At 47.1% G+C, this 21,708-nt stretch overlaps 2 protein-coding genes across 3 annotated transcripts in view; one reads left to right on the top strand and one right to left on the bottom strand.

Annotated features, from left to right (window-relative positions):
- The window catches only part of PDCD11 (programmed cell death 11), a 70,224-nt gene extending 59,321 nt beyond the window's left edge, over positions 1 to 10,903 (bottom strand). For both annotated transcript variants that reach the window (XM_040438949.1, XM_040438950.1), the window contains exons 1-3: positions 10,770 to 10,903; positions 3,753 to 3,866; positions 539 to 664 (exon numbers count right to left, since the gene is read on the bottom strand). In XM_040438949.1, coding sequence (XP_040294883.1) covers positions 539 to 664; positions 3,753 to 3,854 — 228 coding nt within the window. In that variant the 5' untranslated portion in view covers positions 3,855 to 3,866; positions 10,770 to 10,903. The remainder of the gene's footprint in view (positions 1 to 538; positions 665 to 3,752; positions 3,867 to 10,769) is intronic.
- A 92-nt stretch (positions 10,904 to 10,995) lies between these two features.
- On the top strand, positions 10,996 to 16,732 carry ATP5MK (ATP synthase membrane subunit k). The gene is made up of 4 exons (XM_040435526.1): positions 10,996 to 11,141; positions 13,061 to 13,157; positions 13,243 to 13,334; positions 16,522 to 16,732. Exons 2-3 carry the CDS (start codon positions 13,071 to 13,073, stop codon positions 13,330 to 13,332), a joined length of 177 nt encoding a protein of 58 aa, XP_040291460.1. The 5' UTR covers positions 10,996 to 11,141; positions 13,061 to 13,070; the 3' UTR covers positions 13,333 to 13,334; positions 16,522 to 16,732.
- The last annotated feature ends 4,976 nt before the right edge of the window (positions 16,733 to 21,708 follow it).

Below are 21,708 nucleotides of genomic sequence, written 5' to 3'. Positions count from 1 at the left end.
AAAAACAGACCCCAAACTAGAACAATAAAAATTGGGCTTCATCTGGTCAGAGTTATCATACATAATAAAGTTATAACGAACACTGTAAAAACAAAACCTAAAAAGCAATGGCTGAATCAAGTTTCTTATTTTGCCTATTACACACCACATTTTTTTTCAGTTTCACAATACATTACATAGGACATTAAATGCTAGCATTAAAATATGTAAAATATGCAACTTGCCCTGCAAAAAAACACAAAAAAAAAACAAGCCCTCATACGGCGATTCCAAAGCAAAAAAAAATAAAAAATTTAAAGTTAGAAATAAAAGTTAAGGCTCTTGGAAAGCACAATTCCTCTCTTTGTTCCTCCTGGAAATATATGAATACATTGATAACTTCCCCTTAGAAACAGAGGGCGCCCGTGCAATGTACAGGTGTGTACTGTCAGACACACTATACATGAGGAATGGTAGCGTCCAGTAGATTCATCATTTCGGCACAATGCAGGAAAACAATGGGGTCAGACTATTGTTAACAGCATCACTGCCCACCGACCTTGTAATTCAGTAGCTCTATGCCCTCGTCTTTTACTGCAGCACTCTTCTGGGGCTTTAAAGTCTTTGGTTTCTCACTTAATACTTTCGTCTTTTTCTTCTTCACTTCGTCTACATCTTCATGTGTCTAGATGGAAGCATAATTAATGTCAAATTTGTGCTGCAAATAACTAAAGTAGCAATGATTACAAATGCACAAATACATACAGAACAATCATTTTATACCAGCACATTGTGGTAGCTGAATTGTGACAAAAGTTTTGCGGTGTTAGGGCCCTTTGACACTTGCGTTATTCTTTTCCGGTGTTGAGTTCCGTCCTAGGGGCTCAATACCGGAAGAGAACTGATCAGTTTTATCCCCTTGCATTCTGAATGGAGAGCAATCCGTTCAGGATGCATCAGGATGTCTTCAGTTCAGTCATTTTGCCTTTTCAGGACGGAGATAATACCGCAGCATGCTGCGGTTTTATCTCAGTCCAAAATTCCAGAACACTTACCCAAATCAGCATTTTTTTCCCCATCGACATGCATTAATGCCGGATCCAGCCCTGAGTGTTCCGGCAAAACAGATCCGTTTTTTGCGATCTGCGCATGCTCAGACCGCAAAAAATGTCAAAAAAAATAAATGCCGGATCCGTTTTTCCAGATGACACCGGAGAGACGGATCCGGCATTTCAATGCATTTGTTATACGGATAAGGATCCTGATCCGTCTGACAAATGCCATAGGTTTTCATACGTTTTGATGGATCCGTCAGGCAGTTCCGGCGACGGAATCAGTTACTGCCTGCCGGAATCCTCTGCCGCAAGTGTGTAAGTACCCCAAGTCGGATCCTTACACCATTACTAGTCCCAGAGTCATCCAGTCAGACATGACAACTCTGGGGTCCCCAGGGGGCACATGGAAAACGCTAGTCTTATGCAAAGATACAAGAGCAAACAATATATCTGTACCTGGCTATTCACAGATCTAGGAAAGCTGGGCAGTGGGATAACTAAACACTACCAAGATTGGCGATATGGGATACGATACAGTTAACTGCCTGATTGAATATCGCTAAAAACTACTTTTTTTTGTAATAACTATTAAAACTGAGTGCTAGTTCACACACATACTTTTCAGGCTGGTCATCAGATATACAGGGGTGCAATATTGAAACGTAATATCTCTTGCACCTCCAATGTAATCTGTCTACCACTAATCTGTGCCATGCAATCTGTTAGCACAAAAGAGGCGAAGTCGCCGTTTCACGAGTCGAACCTCCCTTCCTTCTGTATTGTCTCTATGGTGGAGATTTACTTTGTATACCACTCCACCTATACAGAGATATATAGGATCCCAATATGCGGTCTATATAAAATCTATGGCTGTCTCAATGTAGTCCAGCCCTGTGTCCTAGCTCCATTGCAGCCATATCCAAATTCTATGTTCACGCCTGTAAAGACACTGGGAACTCAATATACTGGGATCCCTTCCATGAAACATCTAATGCCTGAATGGCTACATAAGGTGCTGTAGCTGTTACTACTTGAACTGCATCTAAAGCTCGACGCGTTTCCTGGCTGATACTTTAACTCAGCCTTTCATCAGGGGCGGATGCAGTGTGTTCAGCTTGTAGCCTCCGGCTCTTGTGCGGCCGTAGGACACCCACGATCTGCGGCCGGCTAAATGGAACTAATCACGACCCCTGGGTGGGGCGGACGCCCCAATCATTGCATAAGAGAGTACAACCTGAATATTCATCCAATACAACGCAGACTCCCATTGGAAACCACAGAATGTGAATAGACTATGGTTTCTGGAATGCACACTGACATCCAAGTGAAAAAAGAGACACTGTGTGAACAAACCCTGAATGAGCCTTTACAACCAGACACATGACAGTTAGGAGCAGAGACACGGCTGGTCTCCTGGGACACAGAAAATCTCTTTATAAGGCCACATGCACACGACCGTATGTATTTTGCGGCCGGCAAAAAATCAGATTCACCAAAAAATATAGATGACGTCCGTGTGCATTCCGTATTTTGCGGAATGGAACAGCTGGCCCCTAATAGAACAGTCCTATCCTTGTCCGTAATGCGGACAATAAAAGGACATGTTCTATTTTTTTGCGGAACGGAAATGGAATGCACGCGGAGCACCTTCTGTTTTTTTTTGTGGACCCATTGAAATAAATGGTTCCATATATGGTCCGTTTTGTGGATAAGGCTAGGCATTGGTACACAGCAGACACCTGTTTTTTTTGAGGACCGCAAAACACATATGGTCATGTGAATGTTGCCCAAGTCTGTGCATTTTCTGTAGTTAGTGTTTCTTTCATTACTACAAGGTACACAACACAAGTATAACAACTAGAAACAACGCCTTAAACGGGTAGTGCACCTTTTGGAGGAACGCCTGCTAAGAGAAGCATACTTACCTGATCCCTGCGCAGGCTCCTTTGCTCCCTGCCTGTAAACTTCCTGTGTGACGCTGCTGCTGCTCAATTGCTGGCTGTAGCAGTGACCTGCTCCCCTTCCATCATGACAAATGGTGACACAAGGAGAGCAAGTCACCGCTGCGGTCAGAGATTGGCTACAGCAATGTCAAACATGAAGTATACAACCAGAGAGCCCAGCGGAGTGGTAAAGGAGCCGGTGCTGGGAAGCAGGTAAGTGTGCTTTTCTTTGTTAGGCTACTTTCACACTGGCGTTTTGGTTTCCGTTTGCGAGATCCGTTCAGGGCTCTCACAAGCGGTCCAAAACGGATCAGTTTGCATTCTAATGCATTCTGAATGGAAAAGGATCCGCTCAGAATGCTTCAGTTTGGCTCCGTTCCGTCTCCATTCCGCTTTGGAGGCTGCCTGCAGCGTTTTGTTGTCCGTCTGACGAAACTGAGCCAAACGGATCCGTCCTGACACAAAACGTAAATCAATGGGGACGAATCCGTTTTCACTGACACAATCTGGCACAATAGAAAAGGGATCCGTCCCCGATTGACTTTCAATGGTGTTCAAGACGGATCCGTCTTGGCTATGTTAAAGGTAATACAAACGGATCCGTTCTGAACTGATGCAGACGGTCGCACCAAACGCGAGTGTGAAAGTAGCCCAAGTCTGTTAACGAGGGGGGATTGCTAAACCACCCATCCTCCCAAAAGTGCACCCTTAGACAATCCCTCTAACATAATATTTCTATTCAAACATATAAACATAACAAAATTCAGTGACATACAGAAAAGAGGTTGTCATCTTCTCGAGGTCTCTTCGGAACGCCAGCTCTATCTGATTTCTTCTGTACGCCTCCACGGGGGAAGCTGTCTTCCATAGATTCCATTTTGGTGTATGTCTGGTGAAAATAAAAAATAAATAATATATCACACACTGTAAGGGGAGTCTATGATGTCTAAGGGTGCATAAAATATGGATGGCGTCTGTGTGACATGCTCTATCTTTTTTGCAGAGCCGGTGAATGCTGTCCGCGTTTTTTTGAAGTCCCATTGAAATGAACGGGTCCGCATGTGTTCCGCAAAAAAAGGCGGATCGGATGCAGACCAAAACTATGGTTGTGTGAATGGGGTCTAACTGCTGCATGCTGTTTCCATGCTGTAGAAGCAGCAGTCTAACAGCACGTTATACAATTGTCCAAATATTTTACAAAAATAATCTATGTTTTTGCGGAACGGAAATATGGACATACAGAAACAGAAAGCACACGGAGTAACTTCCGTTTAATTTTTTTTTGCAGACCCATTTGAGTAAACGGTTCCGCATACGGTCCGCAAAAAACAAAAAAACAAACAAATAAAAAAACGCACACGGAAAGAAAATAAGTTCATATGCATGAGCCTAAGGGTGCATTCACATGACCATATGTATTTTACGGTGCGCAAAAAATATGGATGACGTCAGTGTTGCATCTGTTTTTGTTTTTTTTTGCAGATCCATTATAACTAGGGATGAGCGAATAGACTTCGGATGAAACATCCAAAGTCGATTTGCATAAAACCATTTTCCGAACTCGGGTTCGGTTCCAAGTTGGAACATAACCAGAGTTCGGGAAAGGTTTTTTTGGAACAAAGTTTTATGCGAATCAACTTCGGATGTTTCATCCGAAGTCGATTCGCTCATCCCTAGTTATAACAATACAATTTTTTTTTAATGCAAAACAGGCAAGAATAGGACATGTTCTATATTTTTTGCGGAGATGAGGAACGGACATACGGATGCGGACAGTACACAGTGTGCGGTCTGCTTTTTTTTGTGGACCCATTGAAATGTATGGGTGCTGACCGTATGCAGAGAAAAAAATACGCCGTGTGAATGTGGAGGTACCAAGGGACACACCTGATCAACGTCACAATGACACTTAAAGGAATACACCACAAATAACTGCTACACTGTGTTATGTCTAGTGCCAGCCTGAAGGGGGGGGGGGGAGGGAGCATGACTTCTACCCCGTATGGGTCCTACTCAGACTCCAAGTAGTAAAACCCTTTAGGTTTGGCTATGCTGCAACCCCATGTATTTCTATCCTAACACTGCGATCCTTGGGCACAACAGCTCGCCATGTAGCCAAACCCTTATACAGTATCACAGTGAATGGCGACAAAGGAACAGCATGTAGTCTGCTGCTAAGGAGCAACTGACAATTTTAGCTCCCATCCAGTTACACCGACTCATTGGGTTAATTCATCACGGCTTGTACACTAAAATGGTGTCGAAAAGTGACACATTTTTGAGCGGCTATTTAACGTGTACAATTTTGCAAACAGCCCCCCAAAAAGTTTAATATTACTTGTGCCAGGAAAGTGCATATATGCTAACAGAACCCTATGCCAGCTCCTGCCTGGTGTAGATTTCCATATCTGAGGCATTAATCTCCCAAAGTTATTGAGGTGCGCAAACAGTGGCGTAACTACCGGGGAAGCAGCTGCTTCGGGGCCCGGGCTGCCAAGGGGGCCCGGCGTCGGCAGCGTGTGTGACAGTTTATTTTCAAGTTCTATCGATGTCTTAACTGTTCAGGGCCCCTTCACAGCAGCTGACCGGCTAATATGATCTAATCTTTCTTGTCTCCTAAAGTCTTCTGATGTGTCTGGGATTCGAACCCACAACCTCCAAAGTCTGAGTGTATCAGAGGCAAAGCATTAACCCTCACAACCATAAAGGCTGCATTACAACTGACGGGGGGGGGGGGGGGGGTTGGCACCTGATACTGGCACCTGGGGGGGGGGGGGGGGGAGAGGGGGGTTGGCACCTGATACTGGCACCTGGGAGGGGGGAGGGGTTGGCACCTGATACTGGCACCTGGGGGGGGGGGAGAGGGGTTGGCACCTGATACTGGCACCTGGGGGGGGGAGAGGGGTTGGCACCTGATACTGGCACCTGGGGGGTCAGGGGGGGCTGGCACCTGATACTGGCACATGGGGGGGGGGGGGGAGAGAGGCACCTCATACTGGCACATGGGGGGGGGAGAGGGGTTGGCACCTGATACTGGCACATGGGGGGGGGGGTTGGCACCTGATACTGGCACATGGGGGGAGGCACCTGATACTGGCACCTGGGGGGGAGAGAGCCACCGGATACTGGCACATGGGGGGGAGAGAGCCACCGGATACTGGCACATGGGGGGGAGAGAGCCACCGGATACTGGCACATGGGGGGGAGAGGGGTTACCGGATACTGGCACATGGGGGGGAGAGGGGTTGGCACCTGATACTGGCACCTGGGGGGGGGGGGGGGGGGGTTGGCACCTGATACTGGCACATGGGGGGGATGCACCTGATGCTGGCACATGGGGGGAGGCACCGGATACTGGCACCTGGGGGGTCAGGGGGGGCTGGCACCTGATACTGGCACATGGGGGGGGGGGAGTATCACAGTCAATGGCGACAAAGGAACAGCATGTAGTCTGCTGCTAAGGAGCAACTGACAATTTTAGCTCCCATCCAGTTACACCGACTCATTGGGTTAATTCATCACGGCTTGTACACTAAAATGGTGTCGAAAAGTGACACATTTTTGAGCGGCTATTTAACGTGTACAATTTTGCAAACAGCCCCCCAAAAAGTTTAATATTACTTGTGCCAGGAAAGTGCATACAGTCAGGTGAAAAAATTAGGACACCCTTTGAAAGCATGTGGTTTTTTTGTAACATTTTTAATAAATGGTTATTTCATCTCCGTTTCAACAATACAGAGAGATTAAAGTAATCCAACTAAACAAAGAAAACTGAAGAAAAGTCTTTTCAAGATCTTCTGTAAATGTCATTCTACAAAAATGCCTATTCTAACTGAGGAAAAAGATAGGACACCCTCACATGTATTCCCTCTTAAATTGGCTCAGATCTCACACAGGTATATCACACCAGGTGCACATAATTAGTAGATCGTTACTCTGCATGTTGAATGAGGCTTGCCCTATTTAAACCTCAGACATTTAGTTTGGTGTGCTCCTGACTGTTGAAGTGAGAGTGAGCACCATGGTGAGAGCAAAAGAGCTGTCAGAGGACTTCAGAAAAAAGATTGTAGCAGCCTATGAGTCTGGGAAGGGATTTAAAAAGATCTCAAAAGATTTTGAAATCAGCCATTCCACTGTCCGGAAGATAGTCTACAAGTGGAGGGCTTTCAAAACAACTGCCAACATGCCCAGGACTGGTCGCCCCAGCAAGTTCACCCCAAGAGCAGACCGCAAGATGCTAAAAGAGGTATCCAAAAACCCTAAAGTGTCATCTCGAGAACTACAGCAGGCTCTGGCTACTGTTGATGTAGAAGTACATGCCTCTACAATCAGAAAGAGACTGTACAAGTTTAACTTGCATGGGAGGTGTGCAAGGAGGAAACCTTTGCTTTCCAAGAGAAACATCGAGGCCAGACTGACATTTGCCAGCGATAAAGTTGACAAAGACCAGGACTTCTGGAATAATGTTCTTTGGACAGATGAGTCCAAAATTGAATTATTTGGACACAACAGCAGAGGACATGTTTGGCGTAAACCAAACACAGCATTCCAAGAAAAGAACCTCATACCAACTGTGAAGCATGGAGGTGGAAGTGTCATGGTTTGGGGCTGCTTTGCTGCAGCAGGACCTGGTCAGCTCACCATCATAGAATCCACGATGAATTCTACTGTGTATCAGAAGGTGCTTGAAGAACATGTGAGACCATCAGTTAGAAAATTAAAGCTGAAGCGGAACTGGACCATGCAACATGACAATGACCCAAAACATACTAGTAAATCAACCAAAGATTGGCTGAAAAAGAAGAAATGGAGAGTCCTGGAATGGCCAAGTCAAAGTCCAGATTTGAATCCCATTGAGATGCTGTGGGGTGACTTGAAAAGGGCTGTACGTGCAAGAAACCCCTCAAACATCTCACAGCTGAAAAAGTTCTGCATTGAGGAGTGGGGTAAAATTTCCTCAGACCGATGTCGAAGACTGGTAGATGGCTACAAGAACCGTCTCACTGCAGTTATTTCAGCCAAAGGAGGTAACACTCGCTATTAGGGGCAAGGGTGTCCTATCTTTTTCCTCAGTTAGAATAGGCATTTTTGTAGAATGACATTTACAGAAGATCTTGAAAAGACTTTTCTTCAGTTTTCTTTGTTTAGTCGGATTACTTTAATCTCTCTGTATTGTTGAAACGGAGATGAAATAACCATTTATTAAAAATGTTACAAAAAACCACATGCTTTCAAAGGGTGTCCTAATTTTTTCACATGACTGTATATGCTAACAGAACCCTATGCCAGCTCCTGCCTGGTGTAGATTTCCATATCTGAGGCATTAATCTCCCAAAGTTATTGAGGTGCGCAAACAGTGGCGTAACTACCGGGGAAGCAGCTGCTTCGGGGCCCGGGCTGCCAAGGGGGCCCGGCGTCGGCAGCGTGTGTGACAGTTTATTTTCAAGTTCTAACGATGTCTTAACTGTTCAGGGCCCCTTCACAGCAGCTGACCGGCTAATATGATCTAATCTTTCTTGTCTCCTAAAGTCTTCTGATGTGTCTGGGATTCGAACCCACAACCTCCAAAGTCTGAGTGTATCAGAGGCAAAGCATTAACCCTCACAACCATAAAGGCTGCATTACAACTGACGGGGGGGGGGGGGGGGTGGGGGGGGGGTGAGGGGTTGGCACCTGATACTGGCACCTGGGGGGGGGGGGAGAGGGGTTGGCACCTGGGAGGGGGGGGGGAGAGGGGTTGGCACCTGATACTGGCACCTGGGAGGGGGGGGGGGAGAGGGGTTGGCACCTGATAGTGGCACCTGGGGGGGGGGGGGGAGGGGTTGGCACCTGATACTGGCACCTGGGGGGTCAGGGGGGGCTGGCACCTGATACTGGCACCTGGGGGGTCAGGGGGGGCTGGCACCTGATACTGGCACATGGGGGGGGGGGAGAGAGGCACCTGATACTGGCACTTGGGGGGGGAGAGGGGTTGGCACCTGATACTGGCACATGGGGGGGGAGAGGGGTTGGCACCTGATACTGGCACATGGGGGGGGAGAGGGGTTGGCACCTGATACTGGCACCTGGGGGGGTGGGGAGAAGAGGGGTTGGCACCTGATACTGGCACCTGGTGGGGGAAGGGGGGGTTGGCACCTGATACTGGCACCTGGGGGGGGGGTTGGCACCTGATACTGGCACCTGGGGGGGAGAGAGCCACCGGATACTGGCACCTGGGGGGGAGAGGGGTTGGCACCTGATACTGGCACCTGGGGGGGGAGGGGGGGTTGGCACCTGATACTGGCACATGGGGGGGATGCACCTGATGCTGGCACATGGGGGGAGGCACCGGATACTGGCACATGGGGGGAGGCACCGGATACTGGCACCTGGGGGGTCAGGGGGGGCTGGCACCTGATACTGGCACATGGGGGGGGGGGGGAGAGAGAGGCATCTGATACTGGCACATGGGGGGGAGAGGGGTTGGCACCTGATACTGGCACCTGGGGGGGGGGAGGGGGGGTTGGCACCTGATACTGGCACATGGGGGGGGGGGGAGGCACTTGATACTGGCACTTTTTTTGTGGGGGGGGGGGGGGGGGGAGGTGGCACTATGATACTGGGACATGTGGGGGGGGGGGAGAGAGGCACTTGATACTGGCACATGATGGGGGGGGGCATTATGGGGGACACTAGGCCGGCAGCCTATCAGAGGCCGGACACTGAGGGGCATCTACTGGGGCACTATATATGGGGCATTTTATACTGGTACATTATGGGGGGCACTAGCAGGAAGGGGGGAGAGGAGCACTATGGAGGCATTTACTGGGGGCACTATATAGGGGTATTTTATACTGGGACATTATGGGGGCACTATGGGGACATTAGCTCAACTGGGGGCATTACAAGGTTTTTTTTTTTGCACTGTCACATTATAAAGGAGAATTATTACTACTGGGGGGGGGGGGGGGGCATTATGGTGGGCTTTATTACTCCCCCATGGTATGACCCCCTAGTAGCAGCACCAGCCTCTCCCTGCTCTGCTATCCCACTGCCCCTTCTCCAAATCCTTATTATGAAATCTTTCTCATTAGGATAAAGCACAACATCAGCTCCGCCGAGCCCCCGGCCAAAGTGTGGAAGTGGTGTCCGAGATCCCCAAGGGTCAAGTAACTAAGTTTTCATGTGAAATATGTTTGTTATACACATATAGCATCCACTGTGCCACACAATATACAGTATACCGCTACACTGTGCCCCACAATATACAGTATACCGCTACACTGTGCCCCACAGTATACCGCTACACTGTGCCACACAATATACAGTATACCACTACACTGTGCCACACAATATACAGTATACCGCTACACTGTGCCAAAGGAGTGGGGTTTACACAGGAGGAGGAAGGTGCGAAGCGCGCTGGGGGGGGGGGGGGGCCTTACAAATATTTGCTGTGGGGCCCAGTCACTTCTAGTTACGCCCCTGTGCGCAAAGCATATTCTGTAAGAACCTGGATCTCCTCTGAGGGTCCCACCCCCTCTGGAAGACTTTTCGATGGAATTTTGGGTGGTGGTCTTCTTGACAAATCTCAGCATGACTGAAGCACTTCTCCCATGCCCCCTCCCCCCTAAATATATAACGGGATCTGGATCAGCAACATGCCCACCCACAACCACTACGTTACCTCTGCGGTAATCCCCTGACCTACTGCTGTTCATGTTGACTGCAGTAGTCATATCACAGCTTAATAACCTCTGCATGGCTAAGATCTGTCCTTTACGTGCAGGGCTCCTTTAAGATGGCCACTTACCGGCTGCAGCACAGATCACACACGCAGAAGTTCCTCGCCTCTTGTCACAGCCTGGCTTCCTTGCAGAAACATGCAGCCATCATACCCACGTGTAGCAACCGAGCAGATAACCCGGAAGCACTAGGACCTTCCTCGCGCCCACGTGACAGGGACTTCCTGTTCCTGTCAGTAGGGGAACTAGCGTCGGAGGAGTCACCTTCCCAGTTTAGGAGTAGGAGCGAATCCTTCAGCCAATAGGAAGACGGGAAGCTTTGACAGGCAGTTCGATCAGCCAATGAGCGCCGCCGGTGTCTAGAAAGCCAGAGGCCGGAGACAGCGGGCGCAGCAGTCGGCAGTGAAGGGCATTGGGCACATTGCTGCAGTTACAGACCGGTGAGTAGAGCTGCGGTGCCGGCACATTGTGTGTGTTATGTTACACTTTAGCTGCATTACATTCAGCTGTGTCTGGATTGTGTTACTGATGAGACGTGTGCAGGGATTCATTGCTGTGGCCTGGCCTCCTCCACTCCTGTACTGTACTAGCGAATGTCCTTTCTCTGTAATATAGGGGGGGCATCTGCAGACCTTGGTCAGACTTGGACCCCAAGAACCACTGGTATTCTCAGCTACTTAGTGACTACTCTGGGATATGCTTCTGGCATATACATAAAGGGGTACTCCAATAATAGTTTATAGGGGGGGGGATCTTCTACAGGAACCCCTACTGATCACAAGAATGGTGGTCCCCAGTCCCCCATCTGAATGGAGCAAGTGTGCTGTTCCCACATTCACTGCCCTACTTACCTATCAGCAGCATCCAATAGCCCATTCAAAGGGGGGGGGGGGGACCCCTGTTTTGGGGATAGGGGTCCCCAGTGGTTGGACCCGGAACAATCTCCTATCTACTGATATTACTGGAATACCCCTTAGGGTTCCATTCAATGGTCATTTTACACTAACCAACAATCTGGCCAAATATTGGGGGGTAAGCATTTGTAGAAACGCCTGTTTCTTGTTGGGTCGTGCATGTCTTGAGTCCAAAAAAAAAAAAAAGACACCAAAAAAAAAAAAAGGGCCTGACGCTTATTTTATTTCTAATTTTTGCCATTGTTGTCCATATAGTGTGATTAACCACACGTTTTGCATTTTATTTAATCGGAAAGTCTGTACCCCCCTGTAGTGTCACTTCCTCTATAGAGCAATACATTGGTACAATGTAGGACTATGGGACAGAAACACCAAGCAATGAGGGGAAGAATACCAGAGCACGGTGTAATTAAAAAAAACAACCCAAAATAATACACCTTGAGTTTCAAAACTACCACGACAAAAAACTGCCTGATTGTTCTGTGTTGAAGGCCTGTATTACACCAACAGATTATCTGATCAATATCTGTCCAATCAGACCAATAGCTGGTGTGTATAACAGAAGATCTGTGTGTGTAACTGGCCATCTGACTAATGACTGATCAGAAAATCTGTCAGATAATCTGCTGGTGTAACACAGGCCTAAGGCTACACAGTGACAAGTGTCTTATGACAATTGATCTAATGATCGTTAACTGTGGCAGTCTAAAAAACAATCCAGACATCATAGATTTTGTGTCGCACACGACTATTTCTCCATTGGCTTTAATGTTAGCTGCATGTGACGGCCAAATCAGTTCTAAAAGTGTCAGCAGGTTGCAGGCAAGTCACTCAACTTTTCTGAGACTTGCCGTCACACATCACTTGTCACCGTGTACCCCCCAGCCTCATTTCCCGTACACTTCCAAGCAACATCTGGAGCTGGCGGGGATTTTTTTTTATCTTTGCCTAAAAAGGGCATAAAAACCCACCGAGCCAGTCAAAAAAAAAAATCTGACACTATCCTTATAATGTAGCTGGAGATCTTGGAAAACCAAGAGGTTTTGTGCATTATCATTGGGGGGGGAAAAAGCAATAAAATATTAGAAAAACTGTAAAAGATGGCTTAAGTGGCCTTGTGCTCTCACAGTGACCCGTTTCCTGCTGGGTCTGATAATTTGTCCTAATTCTGTCTCGTGTGAATTGCATACAATCTTTAAGACCTGTGTATAATTATTTGAAATATTTTTATAGTCCCCCCCCCCCTTATAATTACAAAGCTGAATATATTATTACAGACTTATGTTTTCAGCAGTGTTTCTAACGTCGGCAAACTACTTGCAGATGCCAGGGCGTGGCGGGCACCATCAGACGGCTATGCTGCTGGCCTGCGCTATACAGATGTTACCTGTCTATAGTAATGTTGTTTTTTTTTATTATTTGTGTTGGCTGTACTTGTATTTCAGGTGAGTAGCCATGGGAGGACACGACTCAGGGGCACAGCACCACTTCACTGGCATCAAGAAGTACTTCAACTCTTATACCATGGTCGGCAGGAGGAATGTACGTGATTAAAAGGGTTAAGGGGGGGTGTATAGTGATTTTGTCAGCTTTATCTAAAGTTTTTTTTTTTTTTTTTTTTCTGCAGTGTGTACTGGCCACATACGCAAGCATTGCAGCGATTGTCCTTTTCTTTAAGTTAAAACCCAAGAAACAAGCGGCAGTCACAGATAAATAATGGTACGTATGGAAATAGACGTGGCCCGGGACAAGGTAGAACCATAGTGATGTCCTAGTGCAGGCATCAGCAACCTTCGGCACTCCAGCTGTTGTGAAACTACAACGCCCAGCATGCTCTTTCCACTTGTGTGGGAGTTTAGAGAGCAGCCAAGCAAGTGTGCATGATGGGAGATGTAGTTTGACAACACCTGGAGGGCCGGAGGTTGCTGATCCCTGTCCTAGTGAATGGCAGTGGACTTGCAGCGTGTGTCAGGGAGAGCACCCGTCCTGAACCCCCAGCACTGCCGGGGTTGCATAGCATTATATTAATTTATGATGCTATGTAACCCTTAGGCCTCTTTCACACGGGCATCACGTTTTGGCTCCGGAGGCGTCCCGGGTGCAATGCGGCGAACCCGTGCGAGTAGGTACCCAATTGCAGTCAGTTTTGATTGCACCCGCGCGATAAAAACTGAACGGAACGCAATGTGTTTTGCACACGTGTGATAAAAAACTGAATGTGGTACCCAGACCCGAACTTCTTCACAGAAGTTCAGGTTTGGGTTCAAGGTTGTGTAGATTGTATTATTTTCCCTTATAACATGGTTATAAGGGAAAATAACAGCATTCTTAATACAGAATGCATAGTAGAATAGGGCTGGAGGGGTTAAAAAAAAACACTTTTTTTTAACTCTCCTTTATCCACTTGTTCGTGCAGCCCGGCTTCTCTTCTGTCTTCTTCTTTGAGGAATAGGACCTTTTGATGATGTCACTGCGCTCATCACATGATCTTTTACCATGGTGACGGACCATGTGACGAGCATAGTGACGTCACCACAGGTCCTTTTTCCTGTGCACAGCAAAGATGAAGACAGATGAGAAGCCGGGCTGCGCGTACAAGTGGATTAAGGTGAGTTAAATAAATATTTTGTTTTTAACCCCTCCAGTCCTATTGTACTATGCATTCTGTATTAAGAATGCTATTTGCCCTTATAACTATTGCACCCTTACAGTTCTGGAATGTATTGTATTGCAGTGACAGCATTATGTCAGTGTTATCCAATACATTCCAGAAATGTAAGGATTACATAGCATTATAAATCAATATAATCTGATGTGACCCCGGCAGGTCAGGACAGGAGCTGCTGCATACTCACGCTGGGAGTCCGGCGTTAGACAAGCGTGTCCTGTGTTATGGGGACTGCGCCTTTCACAGGCGCGCACAGCATTATACTGATTTATGTTGTGTGTCTATGCTTGACCTGTATCTACTGAATTATACGGACATAATGCGATCAGTATCATTCTGTAGAAGTAAGGTCATGCAGGGACACACAGCATCATAAATCAGGGCCGTGCACTTCTGTAAAACATGCAGTGTCCATAACGGGGAATCGCGCTTACACATGGTGCGTGATTTCAGCACAGGGCACGCTCGTCTGAAAGAGACTTTAGGCCCCATGCCCATGGTGCATAGTAAGTTCAGATTTTCCACTTGGAAAATCCACATCATAATACAGTACCAGCTTAGTAGAGGAGTTTTTCTAAACGTACAGTGTAGAAACTTTCCATGCAGAATACGACCGATGGTGCGGATTTTGGAAATCGACAGCATGTCCGTTGTTTCATTCTCTGCCTTATTAGTGTAGTTCCGGGATCAGCAACCTTCAGCACACCAGCTGCTATGATACTACAACTCCCAGCATGCACACTTACTTGCCTGTTCTTGTTAGGGCTCTTTCACACTTGCGTTCTTTTCTTACGGCATAGAGTTCCGTCGTCGGGGCTCTATGCCGGAAGAATCCTGATCAGTTTTATCCTAATGCATTCTGAATGGAGAGAAATCCGTTCAGGATGCATCAGGATGTCTTCAGTTCCGGACCGGAACGTTTTTTGGCCAGAGAAAATACTGCAGCATGCTGCGCTTTTTGCTCCGGCCAAAAATCCTGAACACTTGCCGTAAGGCCGGATCCGGAATTAATGCCCATTGAAAGGCATTGATCCGGATCCAGCCTTAAGCTAAACGTCGTTTCGGCGCATTGCCGGATCCGACGTTTAGCTTTTTCTGAATGGTTACCATGGCTGCTGCGACGCTAAAGTCCTGGCAGCCATGGTAAAGTGTAGTGGGGAGCGGGGGAGCAGTATACTTACCGTCAGGGCGCCCCACGCTCATGGATGACGTGTCGCATGGATCACGTCATCCATGCGCATGGGGCGCTCTGATGTCATTCTGGAGCACCCCGGGAGCCGCACGGACGGTAAGTATACTGCTCCCCACTACTACTATGGCAACCAGGACTTTAATAGCGTCTTGGCTGCCATAGTAACACTGAACGCATTTTGAAGACGGATCAGTCTTCAAATGCTTTCAGTTCACTTGTGTTTTTCCGGATCCGGCGTGTAATTCCGGCAAATGGAGTACACGCTGGATCCGGACAACGCAAGTGTGAAAGAGCCCTAAGTCCCATAGAAATAAAAGGAGGATTCTGGGACAGAAGAGATGGAGCTCCAGAGGTTGCTGATCCCTGAACTAGGCCAGCGATGAACACAGGCCGCTGTCAGATTCTTAATGGACAACCACTTAGTTTAGTTACACCAGGTGCTCTGCTTTAGGCCTCATGCGCAGGAACGTATTTTCTTTCCGTTATTTTTGGACCGTATACGGAACCATTCATTTCAAAGGGTCCGCAAAAAAAAAAGTTACTCTGTGTGCATTCAGTTTTTGTTCCGCAAGAAAATAGAACATGTCCTATTATCCGCATTACAGACAAGGATAGGACTGTTCTATTAGGGGCCAGCTGTTCCGTTCTGCAAAATACATATGGTCGTGTGCATGAGACCTTAAACAGATGTCTTTTAAAGAGCATTCTAAGGTGTCATGTAGCAGACAGTCTTTTTACGCTGTGCTGCCTGAGAATGCAGGTCTGGTCATAAATTGGGTGAATCCCGTCAGTCTATGCTCCTACACTGAAATATACTCCAGCCGCCGACTTCAATTGTCATTTATGACAGCCCAGCCCCTACCACTCCCCGGTGTCAAGGGCAGCATAAAAATGCTGGGTGCAACTAAATTTGGGCACACAACAGGGATGTGCAACATTTTATGCCAAAAACTTACACATAAGGACAATGATAAATGACCCCCAGTCTTTTAACCCTTGACTTATATGTTCCCATTACCCTACTAATTGTTGTGACTTGTTAACAGGTTCCTGGACAGAGAGGCTGCAGGACCATCTCCCCTCCCATGGACTCGCTCACATCTTGACATTAAAAACCAGATAGCTTGTATTTGTATTGTCTTTATTTGCAAGATAAAAAGGTCTGTACAAAATGCGGCGGCGGCGCCATCCTGCCCAGGCGGCCATGTTCCACTTCACCAGTTTGTTGGTCTGAGTAAATAAATGTTTCACAAGTCCCTCCTGTCTCTTCTGTGACGTTATTGCTCCAGCATCAATTAGAACCAGCCTAGATTTATTCCCTGTCGAGGTAGTAAGTACAGTGCTTAAGACGGGACTTAGAGGACCTTTCATCTGTTTAATCCCTAGTCTAATTAGGGTCTTGCCTTATCGGGCGGCCCCCACTGATGTCATCGCTTTTTATTTTTTTTCAGCTGCTGATTTTGGCGCCTTATTATAATGAGCTGACTGTTATACTAGGCGGAGACTAGAGCAGTTCTTTTCTCCCTGGCTGTGAGCGCATCCAATCAGAGTGCACCGCTCATAGCCAGGGAGGAGCTCATTCTTCCGGGCTATGAGCGGTGCGCTCTGATTGGATGCGCTCACAGCCACGAAAAAAAGAACCGCTCCAGTCTCCGCCTAGTATAACTAAATTGGCTAATTAGAACATAAGGCGCCAAAATCAATGGTTAACAGCGGACGAGGAAAAAAAAAAGTGCAATGACATCAGTGGGGGCCGCCGTATAAGGCAAGACCCTAATTAGACTAGGGATTAAACAGATGAAAGGTCCTCTTTAAAGGTAAACTAATGTCTAGGGGGGGGGGGGGATGTAAATACATGGACATATACAGCCACTGGTAACACTCATAATTTATGGCTAATATCCAGGCTGCACTTGGAACCTGAAGACGCGCCAAGTCTTCCTCCAGCCGGCAGTCCGTGGGCCTTGGGTACTGCTTGCACCTGTGTAACTGCATCCTAAGGCTATATTGTCACACAACTGACGATCAGCTCTTTAGTCTGAATACAAGTCAGAAATTTCTGTATGTTCTGCTGCTGTTGTAAATCCTAAGGGTGCTGGCACACAGCGCAGTTCTGACATGCATTCACACTCCGTGGTGTGTTGCGGACAAGAATAGGACATGTTTTATCTTTTGCGGACCTGAAGATCGGGGCCGCGCTCCGCAAATGCTGACAGCACACTGTGTGCTGTCCCCATAGAAAATTAATGGGTCCGCAACGGATGCGGACGTGTGAATGGAGCCTTAGGCCCCCTGCACACGATCAGGATTGCGCGCGGAAAATCCGCACCGTAGGTCATGTCCATTGTATTCTATGAGAATTTGAAATTCTCAATGCACACGATGCGGATTTTTTCCTCGTGGATTTTGACCTGCGGTGCGGATTTTAAAATCCACGACATGTCAATTAATTTTTTTTTTCCTGACCGGATTTTCTTCATTCACTTAGTGAAATCCGCACGCAAATCTGTATACAAATCCGCACCAATTAATGCGGATTGACCGCACAGATTTGCCTGCGAACACCTGCGGATTTCAGTGCGGATTCTCCGCACATGAATCCTGAACGTGTGCATGTACCCTTATTGTAGCTGGCTGAAATGAAGTCATTTCCACTATGCAGAAGACCAGGGTTTAATGAGGCCAATTAAACGGCATCCTGCATGTCAGAACTGCAGCGTGCCAGCACCCTAACACATTGGCTTCAGGATACTAATTTCCTCTGTTGGTTGAAACATTCAGGACCTGCTTTTCAGTCATTAGATGGTAGCACCCCTATTGTATGAAAACCCATGCAGTTCTTCCACTGCTGTACAACTAGAACCATTGTAGCTATTTTACAGTATCTGCCCTTTTACTGACTGACCGGGGGAGGGAAATGTTATATCTGAGAATGATCAATCTAGTCACACCTATGGCACCAGAAAAGGGGGGGGGGGGGGGTCTAGATGGTAACAGTAAGCAGAAGACCCCTGGCACTAGTGGCATGAGAACTGTGCCAGATCAAAACACTGTCTGCTAACAAATGGCTTTCCTTCTATTTGAAAGTATCCATGCAGTTCGAGAGGAAAAAACAAACAAACAGCACAACTGATGGCAGGGTGACATACTGGTGGATTAATAGCACCTGTATTAGACCCTGGTCACATCTGATTGTAGTTCCGGCAGGCTGTGTCAGAAGTCACTGCCAGATCTACAAACAGATATGAACGAGGCCTTACCCATGTCCCTTACAAGGGTCCTTTTAAATTTATAGATCCAGCAGATTATTGGGAATAAAGTACATATTTCCAACATGTATCAGAGCATAATCAGCGCTCAGGCCACATTTACATATAGCAGTCTCTATAGAGAGTTCTTGTTTCGACAATGAATATTTTTGATGCAGGCAGAAGGACACTATCACCGGATGACGAGCGTTTGTGGCACCTTTCACACATTATAGGGAACAGGCATTTATCTAAATTCTTATCCCCACTAATCAGTCGCTGTAAAAGACCCTTAGGGCTCTTTCTTGTTACTGCTCTGCTGTCTGGAGCAGGGCGTGGCCCTCTTTCAGGCACGGCATCCCCTCATGTGAAAGAGCCCTTAAAGAGGACCTTTCACCGATTCTTACCCTATGAACTAACTATACAGACATGTAGAGCGGCGCCCGGGGATCTCACTGCACTTACTATTATCCCCGGGCGCCGCTCCGTTCTCCTGCTATGCCCTCCGGTATCTCCGCTCACTAAGTTATAGTAGGCGGAGTCTGCCCTAGCGCTGGCCAATCGCAGAGCTCACAGCCTGGGAGGTTATGTTCTCCCAGGCTGTGAGCTCTGCAATGCGATTGGCCAGCGCTAGGGCAGACTCCGCCTACCATAACTTAGGGAACAGAGATACCGGAGGGCATAGCAGGAGAACGGAGCGGCGCCCGGGGATAATAGTAAGTGCAGTGAGATCCCCGGGCGCCGCTCTACATGTCTGTATAGTTAGTTCATAGGGTAAGAATCGGTGAAAGGTCCTCTTTAAGGTTGCTTCTACATCCTCAGTGACTGAGCAAAAACCAGGACTAGATCCCAGAGATCAGGAATAGACTTGCACCTGGTTTTTGGCTCAATCACTGCCTGTGTGAATGAAAGGCACTTCACATAGGCCAAAATCCACCCAACAAGCGCTCATAGGAATGTTTGTTAGCAATTATCTGGAGGTGTAAGGGCTGCTTCACATAAGCCATTCCATTGCAGTAATCAAACTGTGTGTCAGCAGGAGCGCGCAGCGTCATGATTTATAATTCTATCTCTGCTTGACCTTACTTCCACAGATGGATTTATGTCACTATAATTCTGTATCAGTAAGGTCAAGCGGAGGCACACAGCACTACAAGTCATGATAAGGCCATGTACTCGTGTGAAACAGCCCTAAAAGGTGCCACCACTGAACAAGCAATACACTTGTTCGTTGGGTAATGGGATAGGTTGTGCAGGCACCTAAATTGTCATTTGCCGGCAGCAGATCGTGCTGTATAAAACAACCTGCTGCCGTCAAACAATGAGTCTGTAAGGGGATGAGTGATGGTAATAGCTCCTCCCCATACTGTGGAGGAGATCTGACAATTTAGGGCTCATGAACATATTTTTTTTTCTGTGTATGTACTGTTTTTTTGCAGCCTGTCTGTGCACCCATCCACTTCAATGGGGCTGTAAAAAAAAAGACAAGATTACTGCATGGCCATTCCACAAAATACAGAATTCACACGGCTGGTATCTGTTTTGTGGATCTGCAGACCGCAAAACATCCAACAGTCAGATGCATGAGCCCTTACAGGGCTTTAATAGCCTATACATGAAGACTGTTTTTTTTGGTGGATGGGTTCTGGCTATAATTTTCAAGTCACTCAATGTATTGTACCTCCTTTTTGTTTGGACTTTTAGCTCAGCAGACTGCCTCGCTTGCTTTTTTTCTTACTCAGGCCATTCACTCTGGTCGGACAGGCCCCTGTAGTGCCTAAATTACAACACATTGATAAAAGGACATCTGTCAGCAGATCTGTACCTATGACACTGTCTGACCTGTTACATGTGCGCTTGGCAGCTGAAGACGTCTGTGTTGGTCCCATGTCCATCTGTGTCCGCATTGCTGAGAAAAATGATTTAAATATATCCAAATGATCCTCTAGGAGCAACGGGGGCGTTGCTGTTACACCTAGAGACACTGCACCCTCTGGAGAGGACATGGCAGTTGCAGAGAGAGCAGAGCTTCTAGGTGTAAGGACAACGCCCCCATTGCTCCAAGAGGGTAATTTGCATATAATAAAACATCATCATCTTTCTCAGTAATGCGGGCACATAGGAACATGGGACCAACACAGACGTCTTCAGCTGCCAAGTGCACATGTAACAGGTCAGCCAGTGTCACAGGTACAAATCTGCTGACAGATGCCATTTAAGTGCAATGGTCTTCTGTAGACATCTTTTCTAGGCCTATCAGGAGAATAGAGGAGCCATACTGTTCCTCAGATTCTACTAGTATACTTTCCCTCACAGCAGCAGTGGATTCCCTATCTCTGTATAGGAGTTTTCTTTGTGCTGACAGTTACAGAAAGGCAATATTACATTTTCAATGGCATATTAATGCTGGAATGAAAACAAAAAACAGTCACAAATGCAAACAAACTTTCTATGAATACAGAGTATAATAAAAATACCCCTTTTTAACAGAAGTGTCCCTTTAAAGATGCTGAGAGAGACCTAATCCGTCACACTCGTGTGAAAGAGGCCTAAAGGTCAAACAGTTTCAGAAAGCAAAAGAATAAAGGTCAAAAGGAGGCAGTTTCTGAAAACAACAAAACCACACACAAAATACCCTCATTCAGATGTATAGAACAGGGTATAGAGGCTGTGAATATTCCCCAACCCTCCACCCCATTATAAATCAATGGGATCTACTTGAAAACAGATCCACTGTCAGACACCATGATGGCAATATCGATATAACCTTAAGGCAGGGATAGCCAACCTGCGGCTCTCCAGCTGTTGCAAAACTACAACTCCCAGCATGCCCGGACTGCCTACAGCTATCAGCCTACAGCAGGGCATGGTGGGAATTGTAGTTTTTCAACAGCTGGAGAGCCGCAGGTTGGCTATCCCTGCCTTAAGGGCTCATGCCCACGAGCGCAAGTGGAAATATACAGGCACTGGCTGTGTGCACACCAC

The sequence above is a fragment of the Bufo bufo genome, chromosome 6, assembly GCF_905171765.1.
Source record: "Bufo bufo chromosome 6, aBufBuf1.1, whole genome shotgun sequence".
Classification (NCBI taxonomy): Eukaryota; Metazoa; Chordata; class Amphibia; order Anura; family Bufonidae; genus Bufo; species Bufo bufo.
This window is presented reverse-complemented; position numbering and strand designations above follow the sequence as displayed.